The sequence below is a fragment of the Corvus hawaiiensis genome, chromosome 8, assembly GCF_020740725.1.
Source record: "Corvus hawaiiensis isolate bCorHaw1 chromosome 8, bCorHaw1.pri.cur, whole genome shotgun sequence".
In the NCBI taxonomy this organism is placed as follows: Eukaryota; Metazoa; Chordata; class Aves; order Passeriformes; family Corvidae; genus Corvus; species Corvus hawaiiensis.
Window position 1 is genome coordinate 17,184,574 of NC_063220.1, and position 19,170 is coordinate 17,203,743.

At 43.0% G+C, this 19,170-nt stretch overlaps 1 protein-coding gene across 1 annotated transcript; it reads right to left on the bottom strand.

Annotated features, from left to right (window-relative positions):
- Positions 1-811: 811 nt before the first annotated feature.
- RPP30 (ribonuclease P/MRP subunit p30) lies at positions 812-19,059 on the bottom strand. Its single transcript, XM_048310580.1, has 11 exons — positions 18,941-19,059; positions 17,873-17,928; positions 17,526-17,582; positions 16,710-16,784; positions 16,104-16,175; positions 11,392-11,481; positions 9,169-9,285; positions 5,604-5,633; positions 5,154-5,191; positions 3,954-4,033; positions 812-2,565 (listed from the first exon to the last, which is right to left on the bottom strand). The coding sequence occupies exons 1-11, from the start codon at positions 19,020-19,022 to the stop codon at positions 2,456-2,458; spliced, it is 807 nt and encodes a 268-aa protein (XP_048166537.1). The 5' UTR covers positions 19,023-19,059; the 3' UTR covers positions 812-2,455.
- Positions 19,060-19,170: the final 111 nt, after the last annotated feature.

Here is a 19,170-nt window from a genome sequence, read left to right on the forward strand (position 1 = left end):
TCAGAAGCAGGCAGCAAAGAAGAGTTGTTCCTGGAGTGCCAATTTTGGAGTGAATTTACACAAACCCCACAGAGAAGCAAGAAAAAGAACCACCTATTCTGTCTGCAGGCAGCTCTCCTAGACTGAGACCAACAGCTTCAGACACGTGAGACTTTTCTCACACAAGCACCATAATTCACGAGTGTCACCTTGCCAGCCATAGGCCTAACTTGTGAACACATCCTGCTCCACCTCCACTTGCTGCCCTTCTCTGCAAGCCATGACTTCCCTGCTTGTTTCTGCACAATTACCCAGACACTGGGAGCAAGCCTTGCAGGAAATAGAAATGACATCACGGCTGGCTAACTTGGTCTGTTCATCACCTAACCAAGCAGCAGTTCAATCATTCAGGCATCCAAGTGGCCACAGCAATGTGCTTCAGGAAACTGGGAGAGAAGAAACTTTTCAATCAGCTCCTGAAGCACTGTATCTAATAAAGGGCAAAGAGGCAGAGTTTAATTTTTGTAAGTCAAACAAGTAGCAAGAAGAATCTCAAGCATTCAAAGCCTCCTTCCATATGTTAGTTACCTTTTGTCACGCTTAAGGTAGGTTATTCTCTGGCCAAGGCAAGATTAACATATTGTTCAGAAAACTTCACCAAAGACATTTTGCTTCTTCTGTGGTTAGAGCATCATTTTAGAGGTAAGTCCACACATGACAAACTACTTTATGCATATATATATATATATATATATATATATCCACACACATATATAAAAAACTCCCCAATACCTATAGTAAAATGGACTCAAGTCACAAAGTCAACAAGTAATAACATACAGGAAACATATTTCATATTTGTTGCATGAAGCAAAAGCTGTTGTAACTTACACAAGCGTTATATAGAATTGTTAAGTCTATGAGAACTTCATCTGTTCCGCTCAGTCCAATTACCAAGAGCTCAGAAATAACCCACTGCAGGATTTCTGCTATATTTTACATGTTACAGCTTCCACTTTTCAACTTTCTGTCAGGCATCAATAGAGAACTGAAATATTCACAGTAAAACAGGCTCAACAGTATCTTAGTACAGTAGCTTACATGATTTTTATATTCATTTAATGAAAAGAAAAACTTCAGTCAACATTTGGAAGAGCTCTGAAAATGCTCTGCTGACTGTATCTGTTTGATTGGTTTTTTGGCAGCCAGATTAGGCTTACTGAGGCATTAAAAGGAAGGAAAATGGAAAAGCAAGAGGCAGCAAAATGAACACGTGCATAGACAACAATTTCAGAGCAGGACGTACAGAAGGAAATGGTGCAGTAAAGATGACGTGAGGTGAAGGTTGCTCGGGCCTAGGTGAGACAGCTCCTAGACTGCAACATCTCCTGCTGAGCACGCATTCAGTGTAACCTTGGGCTCTCCCTTCCCACCTCTGGCAACCATCGAATGGTACTGCCTGGTTTTAAATGCTGCAGGACACACAATGGCCTTCAGGATATTCATCTGGCAGGTCAGGTCAGCCACTCCTACTCTAACCCAAATCCAAGATACTTCCTAGCAACTGACAAATCCTGGGATCTTCATTATAGCCATTGATCACAAAACTGAATAGGAGGCAATATTTTTTTTTTTTACTGTACTGTGGTGGCTGATTGACCTGGCGTACAAGAGAGACTTCTTTGTAAGACAGTCCTTGGTGCCAAAGACTTAGTGATTATGGTGAGGGAAAGGAGCCTCTCCCAGGATGCCTTGTTCGGTTATGGTAATGTACCCCAGTTCAGCTTCCCTGGTGTTTGTTAGCCACACCCCTGTACTTAAGCTCGAGATGTCACAGGCTTGGGGTCATTTGCCTCTGTAAACCTTCACAAGTCATAGCAATAAACAGCTTTCTGTGGAACTCTATGCAAGGACCCTTCTCAACTCCTTGCCGTCAGCTTAATATTACCGAAGCCATCCCTGCGTCTGTGCGTTCATGCGTGTGAGCCACACAACCAAAAGGGACTAAGTAATACTGTACTATTACTCTTCTTCACAGGCCACTTGAAGTTAAACTTCATCTACTGGCTAGCAGCTGTACAGAGATGTGTTTAAAACTTGAGAAACCAGAAGAGCTAGACTATGAAAGCATGTGTACTTAGACATGTTTTTAATAAAAAAGGAATGCACATGTACAAGTGAAAATTTCCATGATAGAAACGTTCTGCTGAGTTTGCATTAACTTCAGGAGACCTAAGGCAGGGGGAAGAGTCAGTCTCCTGACCTTGGCCAGAAGCCAGGCATGACCTCTCAGATGTGGTGAATACCATTCAGCAGTCTCATTCACACAGCTTTCCTCACTTGAATGCTGGAAGAGTAATTCTTCTGCAGACTAAGCAAGGTAGTAAGGGAAAAATTAGGCTGGCTGGAGGTTGGAGGAAGACTCAACACTGGGTAAAGAAGAGATGGAGGCTCCTGCTGACAACTGGTTCAGTCCTCAAGCTTGAGTCTTAGCTTTTTTGCAGGCTGGCACTGCGGCTTCTTCCTCCTCAACCTTGCGAGGCTTCTTCACCGTGTACACCACGCCACAGGCACTCTTTCGAGTTTCTGGAATATACAAGCAGAAGCTGCAGTACCAGTACCTCAAATACCCAAATAAAACACATTTAAGGCATACTCAATTCAGGTGTCCATGCCCCAAGCACAGTTGGAGCCAGTCAGTCAGCACACACAGCAGGGAAGAAACCTGCATGGGCAGGAGCTCGGGATCCACTGCATTACAGAGTGGAGAAACTGCAGGGGGGAAATACAATGGTGGGTGTAGAGTTATAGCAAACCAAGGAAAACCGAGGTCTGCAGGGCCTGGGGAGCTGCAGAGACACAAAACCATAGGAAACCAGGCTTAGTCAGTTCAATAATCACAGAGGGACACATTCTTGAAGCACTGTCAAAAGCATTTCTGAGCCAAACTTACTGTTCTTAAAAAAATACTAAAAAATGCATTCACATACCCCAGGATTCTTAGACTATGTGGGCACAGCTGTATTGGCAGAGGATCCCCTACACACCAAGGAAGTGATCTGATGGTATTCAAGGATTTTATTTACTGAACCCTCAACATTATTATAAAATACTGGTGTGTGATGTTACCCAAATCCTCACATTTGTCAAATAACCCACTTGGAGCCCAATCCACTTTTGTAATTACCAGCGGGAAGCTTCTGTGCAAAATTTGAGTTAGAAGAGATTCCCTACAAATACTCTATTAGCAAAGAGGCTCTGCAAGAAGCTTGCCAAAATATACTGACTTATTCTGGGCTAGTATCCTCTCTGGGACAAGGGAAATGACACAGGCTATTTAATTTCACAGATAAGATAGATGACAGGCTTGAGAAATCCCACATAAATTTGACAATTCCTTCAACACACTCTGTATCTCTATGTAGATGAGTAGCAGGCTGGAGAAAAGCCTGTTGATTTTGCCATGAGTTTGAAATTATCCACACTGAAGAGTGAGTCAGAAACAATCCACATACTAAAGCATCAAAAAGGGATATGACTAATGTTGCTTCTGCACACATACGGCAAAAAGGCAAATGCAAAACACACGCATACCCATTTCTTGAAATCAATCACATAGTTTCTGTCAGTGTCACCAAGATCAGCATTCAGACCTTTCTGAAATGGGATAGTTTCACTACAAAGCACAGCAGGCAGGCCCCTATTTTGGCTAAACCATTTATGAATCATTAATGTGGTTGAGCGAGTCCTCCAGCACAGACAGCACCATCAGTTCAGCCACTGATTTGCCAACATGGCAATGAGGGAAAATAAAAACACCCTTGCCACACAAGCTCCTCTTCATGCATTGGACAACGAAGCTAAAACCCCAATGACTTGCTCTGTAAGGTCTCAGACCTTTTGGAGAATATGCATCAACAAGAGCTTAGTTCAACAAACGCACACGCTCCTTAGAGGAGCTTACAAGTGCTTACCTCCATGCAGCATGGTGGCTCTGCAGTTGGTGGACACAGCTGCCTTTGCTTCGCTTTCTGACAGGCCAAACAGCAAACCTCTGTCACTGCTGCTCAGGATCAAAACACATGGAAGCAACAAACAGAACAGGGAAGTCTCTCTGCATGATAGGTTTGCTTACTCTGCAAATAACTGGGAATTAGCGAAGCTGTAACTCAAAGTGACATTTTGCATAAGGTTACCCAGAGGCAGAGAAATGAGGCACCCAATTCTCCTGGCTGCAGTTCCCCAGCAGCCCTCCTGGAAAGCTCCTGGCAGCATTGTGTCTTTCCAGACAAGAAGCTGTACTTTTGAAAATAAGAGACTGTCAACGCAGGAACATTTTAGATGTGCATAATCAAGCAAAAAAATTACCCCACAGAAAATTTCAGTTTTGGGGACATGGCACTGTCTGATACAAAAGCATTAAGCTGAAGTTTCCAGCCACCTTAGCAGGGATGACATCACATTAGCTATGTTAATTTGGGTTGAGCCTGACTGCTCATTTTAAGAGGGAAGAAAATGTTGTGCATAAAATCCTTCCAGGCCACACAGCCTCCCACACAGTTCTCATGACTCAGAGCATGCTCCTTCACTTTGAGGGACAGGCCAGATATGTGCTTCTGGGGTGGGAGAGTAATAAAAATGCATCTGAACTCCTAAGAGGAGGGAAGAAAAGACACTCTCCTTTGTTTCTAGAACACAACCTCTTATTTAACATTACATGGGTACCTAAGGACTGGAAAATTCAGAACAGAAGTAGTTACTGCTCAGATGGAAACTTCTAATTTTACATAAATACAATTTTATAGCTTCTGCTACCAAAAATGTGGCACTTAGGAGATACTAAGTAATAATTTCTTGTTTGGTTCACAGTGTCCATAGATTTTTATAGGTTTTATTCATTTCTCTACTTATACCCACCCAACATTAATGCATATCACAACAAAACATTCCTGTAGCTGAACACAAACATCATTATTTACAGTGACTGCTCATGCCACCTCATGACCAAGATCTGCTGCCCCTTCCACACACAGAGCTCTGATTCAGTGAATTGGTCACCAACAAGTACCACTGTATAAAGTTCAAGGACTGCAAAGGATGAAAAGAATTTCAAAACCACTTTAAAGTTTCAAATGTTACTACTAACTGCTGCCTTTGACTTCAGAAAAGGATACAGATTAGCAACATCGTAAGGACCTCGGAGTTCTAGAGGCTAAAACAAAACAAAGAAGTTTGGATATGTGAGTGCCCTCGCTTGCAGGCTGACAGCGTGAGCAGGCAGGGCAAGGCTATCAGACAGGCAAGATTAAATGCTATATAATAGCAAGCTACTGAAGGTACTAGGAAATCAAGCAAATATCACTATTTTGGCAAACAGAGTCACTCTGGGAGAAAACTGTCATGGAAAATGCATTTTTTTGCAGCAGCAAAAAAATCCCCCAAAAACCAACAAAACAAACCAACCAACCAAAAAAATCCCCAAACCCACAATACAATTCTTTGGTAATGGCAATCATATTTAAACTTACAAATTTTATATGTTTAATGTGTAATTAAAGCTGTATTTTCAGCCACAGATAAATCTTCAAATTGTTCTGACTTTAAAAAAAAAATCTGGGACTTACCCTTTCAGCTGCACTAGATATAACTATGTTCTGGAAAACAAAAGAAAACAAACATTCATCTGTCAGACAGCATCAATAAATGAAAATAAAAAAATTAGCAAGAAGCAAAGGCTTCATGAGCACTAGCTAAGTTCAGGCTCAGGGCCCACTTGAACATCAGAGTATCTGATGCCCTCAGATGAAGTGAGCTCTATTCAGGGTGGGCATCTTAATTTGGGGACACAACTAAACTCAGTTATTGCCCTGTCCCCTACACAAAGAGGGGCACAGGCACAAGCCCTCCCTTGTAATTACAAACCTCTCACAGCCAGACAGGAGATGAATAAGTACAGCACCTTTTAGAGGGATAGGCTAAGCAGTGTAAGTGTCAAGAGTGATGGTATTAAGCAAGCACCTATTAGCCTGTATCTCTCATAGAGGACTTCAAAGTGCCCTTAAGGGTAAAGAAAAAATGCAAAGCTGCAGGCACTGTGTTAAGAAGTGTCCCCTTTATTTACAACAGCTGAAAGAGGCCCAATACAAACAACTCACCCTGAGCTGTAACAGAAATGGATTTAGGAGTCCAGAATCCCCCAGAAGGAGCTTACAGATGGTGCCTTGAGACAGTTTGGTGATCCCAAATTTTCAGCCTATACTGTTGCAGTATAACTCAATGCTAAGCATTCACGTTGGCCTTGACCATACTCACACTGCTTCCGGAAATGTATCTACACCTAGGCAGTGGCTGCCTCTTTGCGCCACACACTCATTTCCCTCAACACTGGCACCCCTGTGAAAATCACCAGGCAAAGAAATCCTTCTCCCTTCTCTCACAAAAGGTTTCTGCAGAACACGTATGTGACTACACAGGGGCTGGCAGATCCCACAGCTCAGCTGCCAGAACTCTTCTGATGTTAAGCTTCCAAGGATGCTCACCTAGGGGAAGCCTGTTTTGCACAGTTGGTAACTCTGCAGCAGCAAAATCTCCTTGCACTTTTTATGATACTGAATAAAAGGCTTTCGGAATTCTTGCTTGAGTGGGTGAGAATGAGAATTGTGCTGAGGCAGAGACAGACTTTCCCTCTCTGACGTCAGTACCACCAACACATCACGCCATCTCTGGTTTCAAGGTGGGGCTTTAGACCCCTTCCCCACTCTGCTTGGCTTCTCCTGCCACCTCCCCAGCACAAAGAGCTGGGCAGGCACTGGAAGAAAATGCTCTGTATGCAGCTGGAACTCAGCAGCTGGAAGACCTACATGAAAATGAGTGCATGTTCACACTATGCCCAAGGTTTCCTTGTGTGCTGAGGAAGAGAGGATGACTCTGATGAGGACAGATGACTCTGCCTTACCATAAGGAAAGCCAGAAGCAGAAGCAATATATACATCAAAGTGACTTAACAGCACACATCCAGATGGAGCCTAAGACATTTTTTTTTCTGAATAGTTCACCTTTAAAACGACTACACTATGGATCCCAAAGGTGCTTTTGAGCCTCAGTGGCACTGACTGCAAGAGTTTGCTGGGAAAATTCAAGTCTCCTGCTCCAAACTGTAGAAACTAATGCCTGTTGCCCAGGCTCAGAGAAGCTCCCAGAGCAGCTGCATGAGACATCTCAAACCAGCACGGAATTGTGGATCACATCTGCGCATTGGAGATATGCTCTGCCTGGTTCAAAGGCAACTGGTTTCCATTAGGGGACGGGTAAGATGGAGGAAGGAGACAAGAGCAGACAAGAAAAGCACTCCTGGCAAGCGAAGGAGAGGCAGGCAAAGGCAAATCCAAGAGAAGAGCTAAAGGGAAAAACTCAAAGGCAAAACACTGTCTCCCCAGGTAAAGCAGACAGCAGCTGTTCAGCACACTGCTCCGGGCAGCCTCCAACTCAGTTACCAAAATACGGGAGGTGAGGGACTGTGGCTATACACACCTTCTGTCTGGCAAGGCAGGTGAGCCTCTCCTTCATTCCCTGCACATTTTAATGTTTTAAAGACACTGCTCAATGCCAGCCCTGAGAACACCAGTAAATTTCTGGAAGTTTCTCTGCCCTGCTATAATAGAGGAATAAAAGGATCCAAAAGCTACTACAGGTTCAGCAACTACACGTTACAGAAGGTAAGAGTTGCATGCCAGGTGCCAATGGAAGCAGCCTACGCACCAGCCATCCCATGTCTCATTTAAACAAGGGCCTTTACCTCACTGATGGAGGCAAACTCCCAGTAAGGGCTAATAACCATCTCTGCTGGTCCACAACCTACTCAGTCTGGAGGCAAAGAACAAAGACAAGCTAGCAATCCTCTTCCAGTGCCTAACAACAACTTGTCATATGCAGCTCCAGCTGATTTACCTTCCAGGCACAGATGAAACACTAGACTGACAGACGCAGAATGAAAGGGCACCGTGCACAGACTGAGCGCCTGAGCGTCTCACTTGCCCTGTGACATCAACTCAATTGGCGCTCTCCAGTTCATCAAAAACCATGTGAGAAGCACATCTTGAACTGCCCAGATGAAAGGGGAGCAGCATCAAAAAGGGTATCTCAGAGGAAAGGGGTCTAGTGTGTATAGAAGTCATGTCCAAGTCAGTACTTCATGTCATTAACTGCCAGAGCTGGGCTTCTCAGGAAAGGCTGTGCAAATATTTCTTCTGTAGCACCAAGGAAATTTATCTGTTTGACCCACCCTGCTGTCCTACAAAAGCTGCCATGCTTGAGGAGAACTGAGCTAATGATGGATCTACTTTTAATTTGCCTTCCAAGCTCTATATCCCACTTCAGATTTTCCAAATCCAGCTACCATTCAGATCCAGTTTCTCTGGACAAGCCACATGTGGCAGAGGCCATTTACAATGCAGAAGGGGGAGCTACAATTTCTGTTAACTTTGATATGTATTAGGATATGACCCGCTATTAAAAAGCATGGCCTGAGAGGACACAGCATAACAGACAGCTTAACCTGGTAGCCTGGGAGGAGGTAAGTTATGAAAGCAATGGGTTACAGGCATCTCAAAGTTACTTCTTCCTTTGGTTTCAGTAGCATGGAAGAATGCAGTTCATCTGACTGCAGCCAAGCCTTGGCTGACAGCCAGCTAGCTGTTAGGTCTATTTTGGACACAGGGAATTTACTAACCATTTAGCAAAACAAGGCTTCTACATTTTTTTCTTACTGTTTTCTAGCCCCCATATTCAAAGTATAAAGTTAAAAAAGAGCTTTTGGCCTATGAGAAATATGAAAGGGAGGATTTTAAAGAAATACATGGATTTCAGTTCTAGTGCAAACCCTTAGATGTTTGGTACTTTATCCCCCCTCCATCCTCTCCCACCTTTGTTTTGGGAATTGCATACCATAAGAACACATGGATTGTTCTGGAAAAGGAATCTAACGGCTTGATATCTTAAGAAGAAAGCATGCACTGGTACAAGACTGGAAGTATCTGGAACTAGAATGATTGTGTCCTTGTGTTAGCAGGCCAAGATTTAGTCACAGCTTCAGATGCCCCAGCATCACACTCATTTAAAATGGCTCAGTCTGTACAACTCCAGAAGTATTTGAACTGAATTAATTACCTTGTTTTCACTTTGAGAGCTTACCTTTCCTTTGCAGATCTGCATCAGGCTGATGGCATTTGAAATTGTGTATCTTCTCATTGTGGAGTCTTTGATGGCAGGCGTGTAAAGAAGTTCAAAGTAAATGCCTCGATCTATTGCCTTCACATGAAAGAGAGTGATCAAAAATCAAAAGGAGAGAAGCCTAACAATCTAACAACTGCTGTCTATTATTGATGTAGCTTATTCTCAGTTTAACTGTGTCATATGCGAAAAAAAATAAAGCAGAACTGTTCCAGTAAGAGCACAAGCATAGCATGAAAGAAGAGCAGGGGAAGGCTTCACTGTACACCAGATACATGTGCATAAATCTTCGGATGACAGATAAATGAGGTTAACAAACAAATACCAGCCACTTAGTTGCTGTAATTGGCTATCACTAATATATACATAGTATCACAGAGCCGAGGAGACAGATAACCACTGCTGGTTATCTGCTGCCTTGAAACTTTGAGGACTCTACTCCACTAGGCCCACACCCTGCTGTAAGAAAGATCACCACCTCCCTCAGTACCCATGTCTTGCAGATGAAGAATTTCTCCTTGCACAAAGCAGCAATGAGGACCCTTCTTCTGTCTCACAGCACACTCCGGTGTTTGTGACTATGTTAAATAACAGTGAGTCACAGGAGAAGTTTCAAATAGGAATACTGATAATATTTTCAGCTGCTTTGACATCCTTTGCTATCTGTCAAAGTGCCTCACCAAAAGCCTAGTATTCTTGTTTTCGCAAACATAGAAAGGTTAAGCAACTGGCACACAGTGTGCTAGCGATAAAGACACAATGTAAAGCCAGGAATTCCTTGTTCCATGGCAATCCTACGTTTGCCTGAAATGACATTCTATGTTTACACAAATATTATTAAAATATGCTGCAATGGTAATACTGTAAGAGAGTCCAGTAACTGAATACAGCTGCAATTAATCCAGCTCCCACCCATGCATGACCTCTGCACGCAAGCACAACAGAAGCCATATATGCATTGAATGTTTTACACAGAACTGGCCTGATATCTGCAAACAAGATCAGCCTTAACTTATCAAAGCCAAACAGGTGATGGCAAAACACCAATTTCCAGTCAAGGTGATTTTTAACCTCAACCCTACCACTTCAGCTGCCTGCTACTCTGTCTGGCATCATAACAACCAAAACTGACTGCACCAGGGTGCACGAATCAGTCCAACAGACAGACTGCCTTGAAGCTGAGAGTGTGGAAGATGAATAGCAGCTTGCAAGGAAAATGTCTCCCAACACAGGGCTTTAAGATCCACATAGCTCCTTACCTGGGTCAGCTGCTGGAGTTTTAGCCAGCTAGGGTGCTTTCATACAACGTTTCATACAAAATTGTTATTCCAAGTGGAATGTTGAAATCCTCAGTTTATAATAAAGTCCAATGTATTATTTTTATTCTGTCTCAGAATTAATTCTAGTTAATATTAAATTCTTATTCTAGGTCAAACTTTCTGAGAAAAGGAAGTAGGATTACTAGCCAATTCCAAATTTAAATTTTTAAGTACTAAGGACTACATCAGCCAAGAATATCCATCTGGAACAAACCTTTACATATATTCAGAGGAGAAAACAAGTTCCCCTAAGAGTATGTTCAGATTAAGTTTTCTGGCAAACTACCACCAGCAGGCAGAACTACATTTGATCCACACTGATAGCCATCTTGGGTCCCACAGCACATATTTAGCAATGCCACATTTGGTTCATTTACCAAGACATTATTTTGTCCAAGTATGGATTTAATACAGTTGTCTTTCAAGTAACCAGCACAACATCCTTCTCCTAAATTAACACTGCCATTCACATTTCCTGTCTTTTAAATCAAACGGCTGTTTATCTATTCTGACACAGCTGTACCATTTCTGGTTTGGGAAGCAGCTTAGTCAGCAATCACACCATATCTCCCTGCTTAGCAGTGTAGTGGCCTTAAGGCTCTCTTTTCATTCCTTGGGAACACCACTTCTGCCTTCTTAAGTGGGGGACAGGAGGAGAAAAAGAAAGAACATACATCACTGTGTATTAAATGCTGCTGTGGAGACCCTGAAGTGAAGGACATTTGAAACAACATTATATATTATGCAAGAAAATAAAAGAACCACTTGGATAGGAATGGTGGGAGGAAGGCTGTAGGGAATTTGACTCAAATTCTGTATTTAATGTCAGTCTAACAGCAAGAAAACAATTTAGATGTAAATTTACCATATTCACAGGGGGCCTTCGGAAGTAGAATGGCAGCTTTTCTGTTACATTTATGCAGACCAGATCCACATCTAGTGTTGTGCAAGCAATCTACAGCAAAGAAATAGGAACAGATTATTATATATGCCAAAAAATGCATAACCAACTTAAGGTGCACTAATAGTCTCCTTCATTTCTTAATGCAACAAATGTCTCTCCAGGGTGAGTTCAGTTTTAAAATTAAGAGGTACTATGCCTTGCAGATATGCCAATAGAACAGCAGGACTATAGATGCAGAGCTTGAGCATTTGAGATTTAAAACTCAAGTCTTCCCTTTCTTACAGAACTAATTTTCCAATAAAATAATGGCCAACCCCAAGGCAGCATTTACTTTTTTTTTTTATAATCTGACAGAGGACATGCAGAAGCAATGCTGGGAACTAACAGGTAATAAAGGCCAACCCCAGTTTACAAAGGGAAGAGCCCAGGAACTGCCCCTTGTCCCATCATGCTCTGCTTCCAGTACAGCACCTGTTTGTTTTCAAGATCAATTACTTAGACCAGAAGCAAAGAAGAAAAGACTGAAAGAAAAGCAGGATGTTAGACAGTGACTGGTGGTGCCACACACCCAATACTGGAGACCAACCCCCAGAGTCTCAGTTTCCTGGCTGGGTGGAGAATGTGCAGCTTCTCCTGACAGCCATGCCTCTGGCAGAGTCTGGAGACAGCACTGAAGGCTACAGTTTCAGAATTTGCTTTGAAGTTACACCACAATTTACAGGTGTGTAAGAGATGGAGGGAATGAACAAGGGGCAGAGGCTCCTCACACTGACATACAGGGAAAATTAAGGTTACCTAAAAGGAAGTCCTTGATTTACATTGATCTCATGCACACAAGGTAGGAATTATGTATGCCTCCCCTGCAAGGATGATTACACAGGGCCAGACTAATGTCTGTAAGCAGTGTTGTTACAAAGAAGATAAGATAGGCTGAAGAAGTTGAAAAGGCATTTTCTGTGTGTAGGGGAACACTCTGCACTCAGAAACCTGCGAACAACTGCTCCAAATACACCTGGGCCAGGTGCCAACCATTCATCCATCCCGCCTCCCAGCAGAACTAAAGCAGTGGGGGCTGTGAGGAGCCCCAGGGGTAGGGGCTGCTCTAACACAAGGCACGCTACTCCTTAGCAAACTGGTCTTCTACCAGTTTGTTCACATGGAATTTGGAGGAGATGAGAGCAGAGGCCCAACTTTAGGAATGTTTCTTAGCTGTTGATAGCATTCTCTCCTAGACAAGAGAGCCACAGTACACATGGCAGGCAAACCAAGAGGTTTTTGAAGTTAAAATGTCTCTGCCAGGACATTTAGACTAAACTTTTTCTTCATGCCCTACCTTTATCCTCCATTAGGCAGGACACAGTTGGAATCCACGGCACAGAATTAGACTTGCATGTGGAAGTTCACCCTACAACAGCCAGTTTTCCTCCTTTGCTTACAGGAGGTACAAATTACTACACAGAAGTGATTTATCGGAACATGCACAGAAAAAATAGCTCTGAGTCATGCCCTAGAAAATACATCAGTGAGGTCATAAAAAATTCAGGAAAAGATAATGCTGGAAATTAAGGAAAGCAAGAACGGACATCAGACACATGCAAGTTGCCCTATGTGATGAGAAATCGAGCCTTCCTAATCAGCTCCAGAAACACTGGAAAACTCTTCTCCATTTTGCAAATTAAGCACAGTGGGAGAGGGAGTGACTCAAAAACCAGGATATATACAAGATTCCAGTGACATGACCATTTCAGAAAATACCACCAAAGAAAAACAGACTCATACTTCCCCATGAGGATTTCCTGCACTGTATGAAAAACTGGAGAGCAGATTTCTCCAAGAACTGTAATGCTCAGCCTAGCTTTGGCTCCCAGACAAGTCAGACACGCAGGCAAGTTAAGGTTACCCTGCCTGCTGAAAAGATCTGAAGTGCAACAACTTCATCCAGAAAATATCACGCAGCAGTTGCACAGCCCAGCACCCGCCTGGCAACGCTGTGGGCAAGAGCCCCATCTACTGGGAAAGCCCAGCCAGCCATTAAATACATTTGCTACTGTTTGGATGCTCTGAAGCAAGCTTTGGCAAACATTTTAGGAATAAACATTGAAATTTGACTTTGCCCTACACCTTCAGACATATATGTAAGTTTTTTAGATACTGGTGATGTACTAATTGCTTACAAACAGCAGACAGAGCTAATTAGTACCATTAAAACAATCAGAAATCTTAGAAACCAAAATTTTTGAAAAGCAGCAGGTACAGACCCTATTACCTGCATGGAGTGGGCATTCCTGTTGCAGGCCAAAATAATCTTTTTGGGAGACTTAAACAATGAACATGTTCTACAGTTGGCAAACATGGCTTCCTCATGCCCTTGAGGATATAAATTATTTGGAGAATTTAAGCACATCTGTCAGTACATGTCACTGCCACACTCAGTCACAGAAGAGCTTCCCTGGCTTGTGATAAGAAGGCACAGACTAGTTTTCAGCCATGCTAAAATTAGAGGACATCTCCAATGGTCATGTAATTTTTTCAGAACAACATGAAAAATCTTGTTCTATGGAGAACAATACAAATGCCAAAGTGTTGGTGAGAAAGTGATGCTCTTGAGGTAATATTGTCACCAAAAGCCAATAGGAAGTTTATTTGTCATGCAAGACCCACTCTTGAAGGCTTTATCCTTAATAATGCAACATCCATGAGTTGTAAGAGCCAAACTGTATGTGCTGAAACCCCCTGCACAATGTCACTTGCACCGGACTCCCTGTGTGATACCTCTATGAAACTGACCCAGCTCTCCATAGAGTCACACATTCTAAAATCTCTAAACAAAAGCCAACCATACAAACCTGCCCTGAATGTGAAAATGTAAGGATGAAGTCTTTCATCTCATGTAGTTTGCAAGAAACACGCTTGGGTTCCACCCCCAGTTCGAAGTGCTGCCAGCATGGAAGCAAAGGAGATAATCTCACTGACAATCCTGCTTCTTTCCCCACACCCTGTCCATCACCTGCCAGAGTGTCAGCTTAACCAGGCACTGTCTGCTCTGGCCTGCCCAGAGCACCGCCACCCGCTTTGCGCTGGCACAACTCTCCGCGTGGCTGAGTGCTGAATCACACTGGGAAAGCGGATCTGCCTGAAAAATAACTTGGCAAAAACTCTGGTTACTGCTCAGCCAAAAGCAGGCTCCTCAAAGCAAACTGCCATGCAGCTAAGCAAGCAAGCAGCCTCAGCAGCAGGGCAGACAGGGACCTGCAGAAATGAGTGGCTGTTTATGCCAGTTTAAACACCACCACAGCTGGACATCCAACTGCAGCAGGAGTCGTGACATGGCTGAAAATAAACAATAATAAACCTTAAGTGAGAGAACACCCTTTTCCCAAAAAACAACACAGCACACCCCTGCTGATTACCTAGTTTCAGGTGCTTGTTTAAACACTTGATAAACTAATTGAGCTCACTTGAGAAGTGAGATTTTATACTATTGCCAGAGATCAAAAGAAAAGTGGAGAGTGGCCCATGAAAATATTTTAAACCATCTGCCTCTGTCACATCCCTAAGAGTCCTAAAATCTTGCAAGGGAAATAAAATTCAGAAATTAGTTTCATTTAGCTGTAACTCTTATAATTAATGCTTGAATCCTGCTGAAAAATTCTTTAAAGTTCATGTTCTTCTACAGCCTCTTGCTTTGTACTTTACTTGGACAAGTCTTGAAAGAGGAGAGGAAATAACGTAGAAAAACAAAACAGAAGAAAACAATTTTAATGTGGCAAAACAGGTACTCTGCAGTACTAGAAAGTGGCTTTAACTTATTTTAAAAAAACAACCACCAGACTCAGTTTTTAACTGAGAAGTTCCCTTTGAAGGTAAATTCTTCAAAGAAACTCACTTTTTTTTTGCCGTGCCTGTGCCTCCTTCACACTGCTTTAAACTGCACACCTGCTTGCTGCCTGCCAAGGCTAACAGAGATGGGACACTTCCACCTACTCACCCAATTCAGACTTAAGGTTATTATTTATGAGCTTACAACAGGTCAGACATCACAATTTCGGGTTTTGTAAGAAAAATTCTGACAAAAACGTAACTTGCTTCAAGGTGCTCCACCTGATCAGAACATCGACATCAGCTGTTATCAAGTACTTGAGAAAATTTAAATAAGAATATGAAGGAAATGGAGGTGAACACCTATCAGGTAACTCACAGAACCACATTAGCTCCACTTTAAAATCCTCCCTAGCATTTCAGAGACCAGGAACAAAGAAGATCGCAAGCACATTTTAGGGAAGTTGCCAAGAGCTTGAGAAGTTAAAGCTCAAGACAGACATTTTCTATATGATGATAGTACACATATATTGGGGGAAAAAAAAGATGTTTTTTCCCCTCACTAGAGTACAAGGAACACAAAGGCAACCACAGTGCAGGGGCATACAAGTCCATTCATCAGGTAGATGAGGTAGATGTTTCAGACTTTAACCTGTCACCTCAGGGTCTTGCAGCCTCCTGCAAATCCTCCCAACCCCCGCCTCAGCCTATTAACTGACCAGACAGCCTATAATGCTTAATTAGGTCCATGAGGTCTTTATAACATGGGAAATAAAATCAAAACAAAGCATGTACTTGGCACAAGGCACAAAAAGTTACTGAATGAGCATTACCGATGAGATGATTGTACTTACATGGAACAGTTTCTCAGTTTTTGGAAATACTGCTATGATGTCATATAACCTTATATTTGCAGATGTTGATCTCTACAAAAGGAGCAAACAATTACTACCTCGAATTCTGGCAGATGTCAAAGCTATGCACAATGATTATAACCAAAACAATGAGAAGAAAAATCCTTTCTCCCTGTCAAGTACTAAAAAAAGCCAATAATCATCCAATTACACAGCAGGTTTCTACAGTGAAGTCACTCATTCTCAGTTTGAGGCTTGTCCCACCCATCTACCAGGACACTTACACCATTTGCTTTGAACTTGTAGCACTAAAACATAACCAGAGACAAGGCTTGCTCATGGTCTCCTAGTTTATGCGCAGAAGTCCAGAAACAGAGGACCAGAACTGTTGTTCCATACTGACAAATGATCAACAGAAGCCATATCCAGTCTTGTAAGTCTACATCTCCTCATGATCACATTATTTGTTAAAGATGCAATCTGAGCAATCACTGCTGAGTGCCCTATAAAATCCAGGTAGTTCTACCCGTAGAATTTCCAAAGTTTCTTTCATTCAACTGAGAAAAGGAAATGAAAGTTAGAAAATTGATTGTTAAGTATCCTTACCAAGAGATTGCAGTGGGAAGGATCAGAAACAACAAGTGTTAGCCGGGTCAAGACTTTAATTCTTTTACATGTCCCCTACAGAAAAAGGAATAATAAAAAATTTTTTTTAAAAACCCAAAGCAAAAATTTGTGGTAATTTCCACCCAGTCTGCTATAAAAAGAAAATGGTGTCATGCTTATAGTCTTGCTATACTAATTTTCTAAAGTCTGTAGTGACCCTTCCCTAATTTATAGCATCTCTTTGATATTATACCTGTCCTTACACCAGGTTACAAAGTCTTCTTACAAAGAATGACTTACTGTGTTTCTCTGGGGAAGGATGAATAGAAAGGAAAAAGAAGAAATAAAGAAAAACAATCGTGCAGAAAAATTGGGTATGTTTCACTACTGCTGTGATTCCCCAGGCAGGCCAGAACTGCAAGGAAAAGCAATTCTTGAATTAACCAATATCAGTGACCCATAACACAGTATTTGTATTTCTTTATATCCAAATTTTGCTCCATCAAAACCACAAAGTTATTTCCAAAACTTAAATTTCAAGAATTGTACTGTAATTATTCAACTACAAGCAGACTAAAAATTCACACAAAGCATTTTCTTTAATAATTTCTAAAATAACGAATAGAGCCTACCCTGATGCAAGTGTACTATTCTTTCAATGCTTGGTGTTTTAACCATGAAATAATGGACACATTTCTCTTTTTTGATTACCTCCTAATACATAAAATGACATATACAAACACACAAAGGTAAAAAAAGGTAACTCAGAATAACTATCTATCTATCTAGACATATATATAACGTAACTAGACATACTTGTACAATAGGTAAAGATGGAAACAACTCTGAAGGAGATACTGGCTTGATGATTTCCTTGAAAGAGAACAGAACAAAGTTATTAAAAACGTCATGGGTGAGGTTTACAAGTAAACAAAAATTGTGTTCCAATCTTAAGAAGAAATTGACCAGGCTAACAAGACTATTTTTGTGGGACAGTACATGAACCATATTAAAAATTAATCCCAGGGCAGTTCTACTGAATTATAAAATGTACTTGTCTCTAGATGTGCATTCTGCAGCTAAAGCTATCTGGGAACATGCAATAAGGCAGTAGGTTTACTAAAGAAAACACAGCAAGAACAAATAACCCCAAGAAAAATTACCTGTTTCTTTTCTTTAAAATCGATGACATGATTAAGTGCAACTGCAGAATATCCCACTGAAAAACACACAGTAAGAATATTTTGTCCAGCAAACAAAAAGAAAACAAATCCAATGGGAAAACTGTAAAATACTCATTACTTAAATGTCTTTAAATTAATAATCACCTGCATATTTAGATTTCACAATATTTTTTAAGAAGACTGATTCACCCAAAAACTGCTTTAAAAGAGAAAAAAAAAAAAAAAAAAAAAAAATCTGTTTGGCTTTTAACACAGCCCAGGCCTGATAACTCTTACTCAGTGGCAGAGCTTTACGAACACGAATACTTGGGCTTGGGGTTCCCAAAGGTCTGGCCTAGTTTGGTCCTGTTTATGACTTTATTTATGGAAAACTGCTAAGTACATTCAGCATAGTTGTTAGAACTGCGGACAACGCAGAGCTGGGAGGCATACTGCTATCGGAGAAGGCGAGGCCAGCATTCAAAACGATGCCAAGTAAACGGAGGCGAAGGTGCATTTAAAGGGTTCTGAGGAAGATGATACGCTTGCCAGGGGCATTTAAACCACCCGCCCCAAACACTGGACAGGCAGCACGTGGCTGTACAACAGTTCTGCAGGAAACGACCCGGGCCGTGAGGAACTGCAGGCGGAAAAACTTGTCCATGTTGGGAAAAAGCCAACTGTTACGCTGAGATAAGCGGGCAGAGACAGAGCTGCAGGGCACACAGGAGCTTCCCCTGCGACCCAGTCCCGGGCAGATCCAGCCCGGGGCACTTGGCTTGCAGAAAGCTGCGGGCTGAGCGGGGAGAGCGGAGAGGCGCCGGGGGAAACGCGCCCGCCGGCGGGGCTGGTGGCGAGGGTCGGCCCGTGCGGAGGGAAGGGAAGGCTCATCCCGGGGAGCCCGGCTTGTGCCCGAGCCAGCCCACAGGCTCCGGCTGTGCCTCCTGAGCCAGGGGAGCCGTCGCTCGCGTCCAGCCACTCTCCTGGCCAGGGCCGGCCCGCCCTCCCCAGCTCAGCCCCACCGAGCCTCGGGCCGGCCCCGCTGCCCTCCCCGCTCGCAGGACTCACGGTGCGCCGCGGCCTCCAGCAAGCTCTGCAGGGACTTTTTGTCCAGCCCCTGCGGCAGGTTCAGGTCGGCGAAGCCGGCCATGCTCACGCCGCGGCGGGCGGGGCGGGCCCGGGCACGGCAGCGGCGCACGGCAGCGGCACCGCCCCTGCCCGCCCGCCCGCGGCAGCCTGGGCCCTGTAGTCCCGCCCGTGCCGGGCCGGCGCCGCTCTCAGTCAGCACAGCGGCGACA

Excerpts from the sequence above, each read along its gene's own strand:
- RPP30 (XM_048310580.1), bottom strand. The coding sequence starts at position 19,022 with ATGGCCGGCTTCGCCGACCTGAACCTGCCGCAGGGGCTGGACAAAAAG. Across the intron at positions 16,176-16,709 it reads CTTCCCACTGCAATCTCTTG|AGATCAACATCTGCAAATAT; the intron begins GTAAGGATACTT and ends CTCCTTTTGTAG. Across the intron at positions 5,634-9,168 it reads TGCAGATCTGCAAAGGAAAG|AACATAGTTATATCTAGTGC; the intron begins GTAAGCTCTCAA and ends TTTGTTTTCCAG.